At 41.9% G+C, this 14,242-nt stretch overlaps 1 protein-coding gene across 3 annotated transcripts in view; it reads left to right on the top strand.

Moving 5' to 3' along the window:
• B3GALNT2 (beta-1,3-N-acetylgalactosaminyltransferase 2) overlaps nt 1-14,242 on the top strand; it is a 50,943-nt gene that overhangs the window by 34,883 nt on the left and 1,818 nt on the right. For 2 of the 3 annotated variants that reach the window (XM_024115746.3, XM_024115742.2), the window contains 7 exons: nt 1,147-1,257; nt 3,621-3,699; nt 8,138-8,321; nt 10,731-10,856; nt 11,483-11,642; nt 12,554-12,610; nt 13,849-14,010. In XM_024115746.3, coding sequence (XP_023971514.1) covers nt 1,147-1,257; nt 3,621-3,699; nt 8,138-8,321; nt 10,731-10,856; nt 11,483-11,642; nt 12,554-12,610; nt 13,849-13,989 — 858 coding nt within the window. In that variant the 3' untranslated portion in view covers nt 13,990-14,010. The other variant, XM_024115747.3, reaches the window with a different exon arrangement.

Genomic DNA, 14,242 nt, shown 5'->3' with positions numbered 1-14,242 from the left:
AGATAGGGTGATATATGTATATGTATAGCTGATTCACTTTGTTATAAAGCAGAAACTAACACACCATTGTAAAGCAATTATACTCCAATAAAGATGTTTAAAAATAAATAAAACAATTCTGAAAGAACATTCTTAGTATATAAAATATACAGTATTAAGATAATTTATTAAAGCTTACACAGATTAATAAGAAAAATATAAAACTCAGTAGCTAAATGGCAAAGAAGCATGACAAGGCAATTCCCAGAAGAGACTATAATTCATAAACATCATTAGAAATCAAAAGAAACACCAATTAAATGAGGAACCGTTTCTTTAAATCTACTAAATTAGCTTAACTTCTTTTACTAATATCCCATACTGGGAAGAGGACAATGCATCTGGCATTCTCATAAATTGCTAATGACCCTACAGGTAGAATTTGTTTTTGAAAAGCAGTTTGGCAGTGTGTACCAAAATCCATATAAAGTATCTCTATTCCTGTCCCAGTAATTTCACCTCTGGGAATTTATTTTATTTTATTTATTTTTTTTTTCTTTTCGGTACGCGGGCCTCTCACAGCCGTGGCCTCTCCCGTTGCGGAGCACAGGCTCCGGACGTGCAGGCTCAGCGGCCATGGCTCACGGGCCCAGCCGCTCTGCGGCATGTGGGATCTTCCCGGACCGGCGCACGAACCCGTGTCCCCTGCATCGGCAGGCAGACTCCCAACCACTGCGCCACCAGGGAAGCCCAGGGAATTTATTTTAAATAAAAAACAAAGTATTGGGGAAAAATAAACATTTACACCAAAACACGCCTCACATTATTTTAGTAGCTATTTGGTAGTATCGAGATGTCTGAGTGAATCAGGATGCATTCACTCAGCAGTATTGCTACAAGTACTTGAAAAAGAGCAGTCGCATAAGGAAATGCCTTTGATGCAATGGGAAATGACAGCAGCATGTAAAACTGTCTATAAGGTCTTTGTAACTGTTGTTTTAGATGTGCTCTAAGATATACACCAAAATGTTAGCATTGGTGTCTTAGTGGGCAGTAAAAGTTTTAACCAATGTGTCTTAGAAAAAATAAACTCATCTCTAGAAACTTACTTAAAACCTAAATGACAGCAATAAAGAAACCGACTCACTCTTCATCTTTCCACAAAAGAGCTTTGAAGGTACAATCGTGTGGGAGAGCCAGGACCTCCAAGGCCTTGTGTCAAGAAATCTCCACAAAGTGACAGTCAATGATGGGGGAGGAGTTCTCAGAGTCATCACAGTAAGTCATTCATTTTTTAAAGGTTGTTTAGCACACCTTAGCATTTTTTAATATGTAAAAGTGTTTTTAAGTTTACTTTTACATCGACTCATATGGAACAATGAATCTTATGTATTTTAGAACATATACACTAGAAAATGCTGAGGCACCATAGTAAAGATGAAAAACTCAAATGTTCTATGATTTTGTAACTTCAACCTTAGTAAATATATAGTTCTGCCTTAAGTCTAGTGCATTTTAGAAAGTGCGATGTTTTATTTCTTCATAGTTTTTAAGTTAATGTTCTTTTAAGTTCACTTACTCTATAGTATTCAGACTATTCACTATCTCACCTTGATAGTATGATGTCAGTTACAATACTATAGATAAAAGTATTAGAAAGTAAGGTTGAGTATTCACTTTCATTTATGTTGTAGGGATTTGTGACTTTTTCATTTACCAGATTTTCTTAAAATTTGAAACAGTTTGACAATAAATTTCTCAAAGTAAGTGTAGGATGTAAAAGAAGGTGTAGGCAAACTTAAAATGGTGAACTTTAAGTAAATAAGTGGTATATGTGCTGATGTCAGACAGAATTGTTCTCCTTGATGCTCTAATGATTAGGAAAGCACTTGGCATTTAAGGTCACAAGCTTAGTACATTCCATTAAATATTAACCTTATTCACGTAAATTAATCCCTGAATTTGAAATGAAAATCATGTGGTTTGTTATTACACGTTCAGAAAACATTTACTGCACACTTGTGAGCCAGGCACAGTCATGGGCAAAACAGGCCCATTACTGGCCCACAGTGGAATTTACAGTCCAGTGAGGGGAAAAGACACTAGACAGATAGACCCACAAATTCATGTGTAATTACAACCTTAGCCTTGTAGGCCATGTATCAGATTTCATCCTTGATTATGAAAAGTCCTTTATTTAAGATACAGTGTTTTACGGATTCATAGTTTTTTTTTCTTATTTTCAGAGCACGTGCCTTTAATATCTTGCCTACTTTCCTGTGTATGAAACTTAAAAATATCCAAAACATGCCAGAATTCTATACTGCTCAGTTGGTTGCACAAAAGGAAATCAGTTTACTTCTGAATTGAGGGCTAGATTTAAATGTAAAGACTCAAGTGATCTGCTCTGGGGGTGAATATGGTTGTGGAGGGCAGTGATGGCTTAAACACTCAGCTAATCTAAAAAAAGGTCAGATAACTTAGTAGCCTATTCTAAGAAACCCATGTAGAGCTGGAAGTTTTCCTAAGTCTTGCTGCCTTGCCAGCAAGTAATCATGTCAGAAAAATTTTAAAGACAAAATAAAAGCCAAGCTGTGACTTTTAGACAGAAGTTAATAAACATAAAGTACTGTTAAGTACTAAACAAGCCAAAACAGTACAGATTGTACAATTTTTAAAAAAGAGTGTGCAATCTTTTGTAGACGTGCAAGGTTAGAATCTGTAGCGCTCACCTTTAGAGATTTCCTCCACATTCAGCTACAAACCATATTCTGAACTGAATGGTGATTTTCCCACAATCACTGCAGAACACTGTCTCTCTATTGGCCTTATTAAAACATTGCTTTGTACAGGGACAGCTCTGCTAGAGGGATCTGTTCAAAGAGGACTAGCCAGGCAGTAAGCCCTCTTGACCACCCATCAAGAAGAAACGCTGTAAACATGCTGAGCCGTGGCTGTGACAGTCCCATCCAGCCCGCAGCAGCTGGATCGCTAGTAGGGTGTTAAGTTGGGGTGGAACACACAGAGGTGAGGCCCCTCGCTTTGAGTAAGGGCCTGGGGTAACCTGTGAGGTAAAAGAGGTAAATCTCGTAATAACCAAAGATGTGCCACACCTTAGCGGTAGAGGGGACTGTTGTTGGCTGTTGGTGCAGTGGGCACCTTCAGCAACATCAGTAATCAATATGGCTGGGGCTGAACTGTTTGCTTAGAGGGCTTGTCTCTGCGTGGTAGCTGTTGCTTTGAAACGTGCTTGGGTGTATCTGAACTCACGGGCATTTTCAATCTCCATGAAATCAGAGGTGGTTATAATTTTTTTTAAGTGGTGGAGTTCGGATGTAAAAGAAAATTGGTCTTGGTAATAGTGTTGGTAGCAAGTTCAAGAATACATGATTCTATGTAGGCTGGAATTCTGAACACTAATCCGTAGTAGATTACTGTGTACCTGATCTTGGACATTGGAACTAGACGACAAAACTAGAATGCTGATGTCATCCTGACAGCATAAGTCTAGTGCATCAGCAACTTACATGGATTTACGTGCTGTGGTGTCACATTATGAATTGTGCCAAATCAGTTTTCAAATATAAGAAATGTATTCTTAGTAATAAAACACCAAGCACTTCTATTCTGGTTTCTTTCAGGCTGGGGAGGGTGCCTTGCCTCATGAATTCATGGAAGGTGTGGAGGGAGTTGCAGGTGGCTTTATTTATACTATTCAGGGTAAGTCAACTGGTTAAAAGTTGAAAAACATACTGACTCTCGCCTACCTCATCTTCATACTTTTGACATCAAAGGTAATCTTTTTTTTTCTTGGTGATTAAAAACAGTAGCTCTATCACTACGTAATTCACATACCATATACTTTACCCTTTTAAAGTATTTGATTCAATGGCTTTCAGTATATTCAGAGTTCTGCAGCCCTCTCCACCACCCCAAAAAGATGTGGCTGTGTTTGTCTTCTTGAGTGATGCTCCTGAAAATATCCACATCAATGAATTCCTGTATCAGTGACCTCTAAGAAAAGCTATTGTTGATGCGGTTGCTCTTGGTCACTTGTCCTGATCGTCACTTACGGAACAAAGGTGGCCAGTAGTGCATCATCTGGCTTCTCAAAGGTCTGCAGATCATGGATTCCTGTAAAAGAATTAGGACACAGCTTCCCTGAAGGCACACAGTGACTTGGGGAAAGCAGAGGCCGTATTCTGAGAGGCAGGTCTTCAGGGGTCCCCCTTAATAGTGCAGGGTTGAGGATAGGGCAGACCCCTCTGTTTGAGGCCACTACAGGTAGTTTGAAGATGTGAATGGGCTGTGGCTTTTTTTCAATTTCTAGCATCTTTATTTATACAGTGTTTCCTCAGAGAAGTATTTCTGTTCTTACATCACCCCTAAGGGTAGGCTGGAATAGGTACATAGGTTTTACCCACAAACCTGCCATTAAAAATAGAGATTTAAGGGGCTTCCCTGGTGGCGCAGTGGTTGGGAGTCCGCCTGCCGATGCAGGCGACACGGGTTCGTGCCCCGGTCCAGAAAGATCCCACATGCTGCAGAGCGGCTGGGCCCGTGAGCCATGGCCGCTGGGCCTGTGCGTCCGGAGCCTGTGCTCCGCAACGGGAGAGGCCACAACAGTGAGAGGCCCGCGTACCACAAAAAAAAAATTTAAAAAATAGAGATTTAAAATTTACGGATCCTTAATTTTAGTCCAGAGATTTTTCATAGAACTGTGAGACCACTCTGCTAGGGAAGGTATGGACTTAGCTCACAGAGGCTATTGGCTCAGCCCTGGGGGACTCAGATTGGGAGGCCAGGCCAGTTTCGTAAAACAGCTCGCACTGGGGGCCCGGGTACAGGTGTTACACACCATCTGACTTCATGTCTAGCGACTTCCTTTCTTTTGCCAGTTAATTCATGTATGTACCATCAAGAGTCTTTAAAAACTTGAGACTTCTGGCACTAAACTGTTCTACAGGGAGCAACTACTGTACCTTAAACAACTGTTTTTTCTTGTTTTCTCTCACTGAGGCTAAAGGATTAATGTTTGGGTGAGGAAAATTCCTTTCAAACAAGAGAGAAATAACTCAAGTGTTAGGCTAAAGGAATTAAAATGAATAGATTTTTCTTCTCATGTACTGGATATATCTGAAAATCTGACTATAATTTTTTAACATCTGAGGATCTACATGCTGTTCGGAAGAATCACATGGTACACAAATTCTCAAATTTTGTTGGGCATTAGCATCTCTGGCTGGGCCCTACCTCACACCTACAGAGTTAAAAATCTTCAGGATTGGAGCTCAGATACCTGTATTTTAATAAGCTCCCTAGGGCTTCCCTGGTGGCGCATTGGTTGAGAGTCCGCCTGCCGATGCAGGGGACACGGGTTTGTGCCCCGGTCCGGGAGGATCCCACATGCCGCGGAGCAGCTGGGCCCGTGAGCCATGGCTGCTGAGCCTGCGCATCCGGAGCCTGTGCTCCGCAACGGGAGAGACCACGACAGTGAGAGGCCCGCGTACCGCAAAAAAAAAAAAAAAAGCTCCCTAGATGGGTTTGATGCCTCCAAAGTTTGAGAGGCCGTAAACCACATGACTCTTGTAAATGGCACCTAGACAGATGATCAGATTTAAAACACACACAGAGGGACTTCCCTGGTGGCACAGTGGTTAAGAATCTGCCTGCCAGTGCAGGGGACAGGGGTTCGAGCCCTGGTCTGGGAAGATCCCACATGCCGCAGAGCAACTAAGCCCATGCGCCACAACTACTGAGCCTGCGCTCTAGAGCCCGCGAGCCACAACTACTGAGCCCATGTGCCACAGGTACTGAAGCCCACGCACCTAGAGCCCATGCTCCACAACAAGAGAAGCCACCGCAATGAGAAGCCCGCACACTGCAGTGAAGAGTAGCCCCTGCTCGCCACAACTAGAGAAAGCCCGCGCAGCAATGGAAGACCCATTGCAGCCAAAAAAAATGCAACACACACACAGATATATTACTTTATACTCATATTTTTCAGATATATGCAGAATAAACCAACATGTACAATTTGTTAATGAAAAAGCCTGTATTTCTGCTCTTGTTATCATCCATTCCTATTGCTGCAATTTTATAACACTTTCACTTTCGTTCAAGTGTTAAGTTGTGTATATTTATCCTTATCTTTAAAGTGAAAGGATGTTAGAGGAGAGTGTAAGAGTTGAAAGGGACCGGAGGTCATTTAGGCCTGTGTTTTTCAAAGGGTTGTTTGTGGTCCACCTGCATCGAAGTTACAGGAAGTCACAGGTTAGAAATAGAGATTCCTGGGCTCTACCCCAGACCTGCTGGATCTTTAGGCTTGGGGCCTAGGAATCTGTATTTCAGTAAGCATTCCTGAGAACCACCGATGTAGTCCAGCTCCTCCTTTTACAGATGAGAATGCTGAGGCCCAGAAACATGTGACTCGTCCAGTACCTCCCTGACAGTGGCAGAGGTAGAAATCAGACACAGGCCCTCAGCCCCCACGCCCAGCCTTGCTGTTTGCAGTCACAGAGAGCCGAGGGCTGGATTACGTCTCAGTTTCTCTCCCCCACCCCTGCCACTCACTCGTTTAGTTTTCAGAAATTTTCTAATTTGAGACAGCTGAGAAAATCCTGTGCTAGTGATAGGATTGGTGCCTTATTTGAGGACAGTCCCTTCACAGATGTGACAAACGATCCATTAGCTTGTGAGGTGGTGATTAAAATGTCTTTTAAGCACATTGGTCATAAATTTTATTATAAAATATTATAAATAAACCAAAAATAGAGACTGCTGTAAGAAATACCCATGTACTTTTTGCTCAGAATTAACCAGATGTTTGCATTTTGTCATATTTGCTTCCTTTCTTTGTTTTCAGAGAAATAAGGTGTTACAGATACAGTTGAAGCCCCTTCCCTCCCAGTACTTCCTACCCCGTTCCTCTCCCTTCCCCTTGGACAGGAGACCACTGTCCTGAAACTCATGTGTACCCTTTGCATTCTTATTTTTCTACTTTCTACTACATGCATGTGTATACAACTTTTAATAACATACAGTTTGATTAAAGTATTTTATAATTTGTACTTGTGGTATCACATTGTATATATCAATTGGCAAGATACTTTTTCTCACTCAGCATTATTTTTTAGTGCCATTCCTCTCAACATCCAAGATCAGGTTAATTTTTTTTAAATTTATTTTACTGAAGTATAGTTGATTTACAATGTTGTTAGTTTCTGCTGTATAGCAAACCAATTCAGTTATGTATATATATACACACATTCTTTTTCCCATTCCTTTCCATTATGGGTCATCACAGGATATTGAATATAGTTCTCTGTGCTATACAGTAGGACCTTGTTGTTTATCCATCCTATAGATAATAGTTCTCGTCTCCTAGTCCCAAACTCTCAATCCATCCCCTTCCCCACCCCCCCAGCCCTGGGAACCACAAGTCTGTTTGTTCTCTGTGTCTGTGAATCTGCTTCTGTTCTGTAGATGAGTTCATTTGTGTCATATTTTAGATTCCACATGTAAGTGATATATGATATGTCTTTCTCTTTCTGATTTACTTTATATGATCATCTCTAGTTCCATCCATGTTGCTGCAAATGGCATTTTATTCTTTTTTATGGCTGAGTAATATTCCTCTGTGTGTGTGTGTGTACACATACACACACCTTCTTTATCCATTCATCTGTTGATGGACATTTAGGTCGTTTCCACGTCTTGGCTGTTGTAAATAGTGCTGCTATGCAGGTTAATTTTTTTAACTGCTGTATTCCATTATGTGAACATACCACAGTTTAACCATTGTCCTATTGGTGGGTATTTAGGCTGGTTCCATTTTTTCACTGTCACAATGCTGCCATAAATACCCTTGTGAATATGTAAAATAATGTCTCTGGGGATATATCTACCAGTGGACTTAGCGAGTCAAACAGTGCACACATCTTCAGCCTAACTAGGTATTGCTGAATTGCTCCCCACCGTGAGTGTATCCCTTTATTCTCCCACCAGCAATGTGTGGGAGTTCCCATTTCCCTACCTCAGAGTTCCTAACAACTGTGTTGTTAGGTTACTTTGGGAGAAGGGTTAATGCAATAATGTTACAAGTTCTGGGTCTTAAGTTTGCAATAGCCTTTTTCTTCAGCTCTCTTTTCCTTCTTAGAAGGTGATGCTCTCTTAAAAAATCTTCATTCTCGCCCTCGAAGACTTCTTGATCATATAAGTAATCTCCACGAGGAGGATGCCTTACTGAAGGAGGAAAGCAGCCTCTATGATGATATAGTGTTTGTGGATGTTGTTGACACTTATCGAAATGTTCCTGCAAAACTCCTGAACTTCTATAAATGGTAGGTTATAAAAATGTTGGGTAGGTATTTTATTTTTCTTTCGATGTAGAAACAATTTATCAACGTCAAACCACGGAAATTTTTTAAAAAACACACAAACCTAAGAGCACTGTGCACCTGGGACGTGCTCTATTGTATCCTGGTTCTTCGTGAGGAATGATCTTCTAAAATGCTGCCGCTTTATTATTTCGATGAGCTGATCCATAATGTGAACGCTATTAATGTATCAAAAACAAGGCAAAAGTTGATTCACTTTGAGTCACTCCTACTTGCATAGTTGGCTTGAGCCAACATTAGGTGAAAATCAGTGAGTCTGAAAATTGCGTATCTTCAGGTGTTTTCATACCCACCCACCTATATCCCCCATTTACACCCAGGTTACTGATCTGAATTCCATTCAGCTGAACATCCACATTATGTTTCCGTTCTCTCCTCCAACCCATTTAAAAACTACCTGCCCTAATTCCAGAAGCTTTAATAAGATGAAATTCAGCAACCCTTATAGTCTACCATATTGTTAACTTCCCAGACCCTCCAGTATTTCTTGGATCTTGGTTGTAACTCCTACTTTTATTATAATAACACCACCAATAATAATATAACAGTGACTCTTCTTAATTGAATACATGTAGTTGTTAATATTATTAGGTTACTCTAGGGTCCCATAACTTGCTGTGAGCCCCCTGATACTGTCTACCCTGACTATAGAACTGAAACCTTCTCTCTCTCTCTCTCCCCCCACCCCCCCAACCTATAAAGTATATTCACGTCTTTTCTTCTTTTTTAAAACTTTATCAGGGAACTTGTTGCTCAGTGAGCCCCCGAGTCTTTCCCTTCTTTTCTTCTCTGTTTTGCCCTCAGCAGAATGGGAAATCATCAATCCTTTATGGATATAGTTCGCTGGTCCTGAGGGGTAGACAGTTTAGTTTATGGGCGGTAGTTTCATAGCTGGAGCAAGTCAATGTAATTCTGGAGTCATCTTGTGGGTAGAGGGCAGATATAAATGCGAGCTGGAAATGTGGGTATGCCTAGAATACCAGGATTAAGTTTGACAGCTGTAGTAAGAGAAAAAACCTTCTTTTAGCTCAAGGTCACCAATGAGGTTCCTGTTATAGGTCGGCCAAGGCGAGGGCGAGGGTGTAAAGAGGCGGAGTGGGAATGGGGGTCCAGGCAGTGGGAGATCAGGACTGCCGAGTTCTAGGGCTTTCTATAGGGAGCTGACTCCCAGTTGTGGAAGTTCAATTTGGTCTAATTACTACCTTCAGTTTAAGTTTTGTCTCTTCTACTACTTGTGTATCTCTGTGATCTTGGCCTCTCTCTGTAGTCTCTCTGCCACTGCCTGTTCTGGGCCATCATGTACACCTGGAACACTGCAGTGACCTTCTGACAGGCTCTATGTCCGGACCCGCTTCCTAGTAGCCCATACCCCCATCTACCCTCCACATCGTAAATGACATCTTTATTTTTCATTCATCTTTATTCAGGTGATCCATCAGTGACCTCAGTGTTCTTTATCACAAAAGCTTATTTCTAATTAGCAAATATTATGTACGGCCTTTGCTATTAACTAGAAATGAACTTTAGAAACGTAGGGTTATGCTTTTTCTTGTGGACCCATTGTTAAATTCACCATTTTGTGGCCTAATGAAACGTTCTCCAGATTTCTTTAATTCAAATTTCTGTCTTCTGACTGGTTCCCTCACAAGACTCTGGGTAGAAGAGGTGCAGGGATTGGCAGTGTGAAATCAGAGTCAATTTTGTCTCTAGTTGCCATTATATATTTTTTAATGTCTAGATAAATGAAATCACCCTCTTGTGCCTTCCAGAAGGTCATTTGTAATAGCTGAATTACTGGAAATCGTTTCCAAGGGAAAATGTACTTCAGTGTTATAACTCAGCTGTTTAAACACCATAAAATACCTGAGTGTACTATCAATAGCAGCATGGAACACATTCTGTTGTACAACGGGGTTCTATATGAGAGGCCAGGTATGGCATCTGTCCCCTCATCTGCGTGGCCCTCTCATTAAGAACGCGAGGGGCAAGGTTCAGGTGCTTAATAGGCATGCTGGCCTGACCTGGGCAAGGCCTAAGAAGCATTTTTTTGATTATATATTCTACTTAAGCCAGATCTTTTTTTCATTGTATTCTTTTTCCTTTATACCTTTTAAAATTGGCGTGGCACCTCTCTGTTATACCCCTTTGTTAATATTAAGTGAGGATTGTAGCTGGCAGCAGCGACGTTCTGTTAGAGCAGATGCTCCCAGTATTGGATGGGTAAAAGCTGGACAAGCATACAGATAGTACCGGGCCAGTTTTCATTAAGATGTTAGCAGTGTCACCACATTGGTGTTGCTTTGTTTCCTCGTATGGACGCCCTGACTTTCATATCCCCCCTTTTGCCAACAGGACTGTGGAAACAACCAGCTTTGATCTGTTGCTAAAGACGGATGACGACTGTTACATAGACTTGGAAGCTGTATTTAATAGAATCGCCCTTAAGAATCTGGATGGGCCTAATTTTTGGTGGGGAAAGTAAGTTAAACATTGTTAGGCCATTGGCGTTCATTTCATGTACTGAGCAAATGTTAATTTAGAATGAAATATGCAAGTCACCTATAAGAAAAATGTGGTTGAGATAGGAAATTTCCCTCTTAGGCTCCTGGGTCACTATATTTTACTAATCTACAATTGAAGGGGAAAAAACACTCTTAAATGGAAAACCTCAGGCTAATGTAATGAAGGAGGGGAAATGATGTGGCTTTTATCCTCATGCCCTACATATTAAGTGCTACTCAAATTAGAAGCTGCTGTACTTTAGAATAAATTTGTGACACATTTCTGAAACCATTTTCTGTGTGTCTTTAGGAATGCATTAGGGATTGGTGATATATTTTTCATTTATTTATTTTTAATATATCTACACAAGATGATTCAGAAACTCCACAAATACAACTTGGAGAGAATTTAACATATCAGTCTTATATAAAACACCACTAGATAAATAATTCCTGTCCTTATATGAAAACAATAATCTCTCATTCTTCTTTCCTTGCTTCTACAGCTTATTCCTTTGTAGTGATAATTAAGGACTCAAGCTTAACTAGTGGTAGGATACGTGTCAGAGCAACACAAAGAAGCCGACTCATGTTGCATGTCAGTTTCAGATTGAATTGGGCCGTTGACCGAACCGGGAAATGGCAGGAGCTGGAGTACCCCAGTCCCGCTTATCCCGCCTTTGCGTGCGGGTCAGGGTATGTCATCTCCAGGGACATCGTCCACTGGCTGGCTGGCAACTCGGGGAGATTAAAGACCTACCAGGTAATTAAGGATTTCTGACCCAAGAGTACACTCACCAAACAAGTTTTATCCCACTCAGTATCCCATCATTAAAAAGCACAGCCAGGGCTTCCCTGGTGGCGCAGTGGTTGAGAGTCCGCCTGCCGATGCAGGGGACGCGGGTTCGTGCCCCGGTCCGGGAAGATCGACGCGGGTTCGTGCCCCGGTCTGGGAAGATCCCACATGCCGCGGAGCGGCGTGGCCCGTGAGCCATGGCCGCTGAGCCTGCGCGTCCGGAGCCTGTGCTCCGCAACGGGAGAGGCCACAACAGTGAGAGGCCTGCGTACCGCAAAAAAAAAAAAAAAAAAAAAAAAAAAAAAAACACAGCCAGCTGATCTTGGGGAAAGGCATGTTATTCATTCTAGATAGGAGTCAGCCCTCAAAGGTTAGGGATATACTCCTATCCCTCAGATCTTGGCTCTAAATTCTGTTCCTAAATCTTCAAGCCTTGTTATGTTTTCAGCCTATGTTTAAAGGTATAGTCCCTAAAGGAATGTAAAGATGTATATTCATAAGAAGAAAGACTAAGCAAGCTTAAGAGTAAGCTTCCTTTTTGCCGATTCTGAGATGGCAAATAAATAAATAAAACTGCTTGGTTCTTAGATCCAGTGTATCTTTCCTACTGTTAGTGCTGGAAGTTTAAGGTCCACGAGAAGAGGGGCTGGCTGCTTACTTAGTGTGTATAGTCATACTTCACTGTGGTGTGTGTGCTTCATATTAACGGCAGGTAGCTTTTAATTCGTGTATCAGTGTTATAATACATCCTCAGCATTGCATATTAATCACAAAACAAAGAAGTAGAAAGACTACTTACCGGATTGGGTGTGGCATTGTCTTTACAGATGAAATAGTATTTAAATTTTTACATTTTAAACTTTATGGGGCCTGTGCAGGGTGAAGATGTAAGCATGGGCATTTGGATGGCAGCCATAGGACCTAAAAGATACCAGGTAAGCAAGCGTGGGTGGGGCTGGCCTCTGGGTTCTGAAGAGCTCAGCGAGGTTTCTCTATCAGACCTTGGGAAGACAGTGAATGCAGGGTCTTCTGGCATCGTAACTGTGCTCTTCGTCTAATTCACAATAATCTGCGTAGACCTCATACAATATTTTTCTGAGTCTAAACCAAAAGGAAATATTTTGAATGGATGTTCTACTCACAATGAATTGAGTTTTTATATGTTTGATCAGAAATTCTTTGCAGCTTTAAAACGTAAAAGAATCGGCTGACTTCAGATTCTGGCAGTGAGGTGGCTCCGCAGAATGTGACTCCAGCTGCACCCACCTAAGCGCGGGCTACGGTGCCAGGTGCTCAGGGGAGGCTCTCCGTCCCACCCGTCCAGGGCCTCCTCTGTTTCCTTTAATACCCCAGAGGCTCCCGGCCCCCAGGGGCACGGGGCTCTGTAGGGAGTGGTCAGTCTCCCGTCCCCAGGTGTGGCCTGTACAAGGCACACGCTGACTCCAGGCCCTTCTACTCCCCAGTTTTCTCTCCTTTGCCACCAGTTCAGCCTTCCTTTAAAAAGACATTTTTTATTATATCCCTCCTTCTTATGTTCTCAAATGGAATGGGATGTGTATTCTGCTGTGTTGCTGGAAACAGAAGCCAGTCCACGGAGCTGGGAAGTAGGCTGGTGGGTGAAAACTCGGACTCTGAGTCTGACGAGACTCCATTTCCATCCTTCCTACTCAGCCTACCAGCATGAACTTCACCGTGACCTTGAGCAAGTTTCTTCACTCTTAGTTTGTTTCTCATTTGTAAAAAGGAAATAATTCCTACCTCACAGGGTTATTGTGAGAATTAAATTGGATAATATTTATAAAGCACTTGATATTGTCCCCCGAATATTATAACCATTCCCTCAATACTTGCTGCTGTTCATAATGCTATTTGGCCACCTCTTCTCCAGTAGCAAATACGAAACTCTGCATTTGTGGTTTCCACACCCTCTCTTCATAGAACTCCCTTTGTAAACTCTTAATGCACACACTACACTGTTTCTTTATTCCACAGCCTCAGGGTCATCGGTGTGTGGTTTTCCTACGCCCCACAAACTGAGTGGGTTCACACATGCACTTGTCTTTGAAATAACTTCAGCCTCACTGGGATCTGGAAGCTCCTGTATGCACACTTTCTGTCTTCCAGCAGGGTGTGTCAGGGCTCCCAAATCAGCTTTTGTTTTGTTTTTCAACAGGACAGCCTGTGGCTGTGTGAGAAGACCTGTGAAACAGGAATGCTGTCCTCCCCTCAGTATTCTCCGCAAGAACTAACACAGCTATGGAAACTGAAGGAGTTGTGCGGTGATCCTTGTCGGTGTGAAGCAAGAGGACGATGAGGTCAATTCGCGGTGTTAAAGGTCAGGGTGGGCGAATGATGATCTGAGCGGAAGTCTGAGGAAAGCCCAAGGTTTGGCCACAGGTTATATGGTCTTTCGGGATAGTTCTTGGCTGGCACCTTCACGGGTCACCAATGTGGTATTTCTTAACATTTGCACAAAATTTCCTTTTTAAAAATCAACAGATACTGTAGTGTAAGAAAAAATTTTCTTACATATTGGAAGATGATTTGAAAAATACCCATAAAAGAAA

Source organism: Physeter macrocephalus, chromosome 20 (assembly GCF_002837175.3).
Source record: "Physeter macrocephalus isolate SW-GA chromosome 20, ASM283717v5, whole genome shotgun sequence".
NCBI classification, from domain to species: Eukaryota; Metazoa; Chordata; class Mammalia; order Artiodactyla; family Physeteridae; genus Physeter; species Physeter macrocephalus.
Note: the sequence above shows the minus strand (reverse complement) of the source record. Positions and strands in the feature narration are given on the sequence as shown.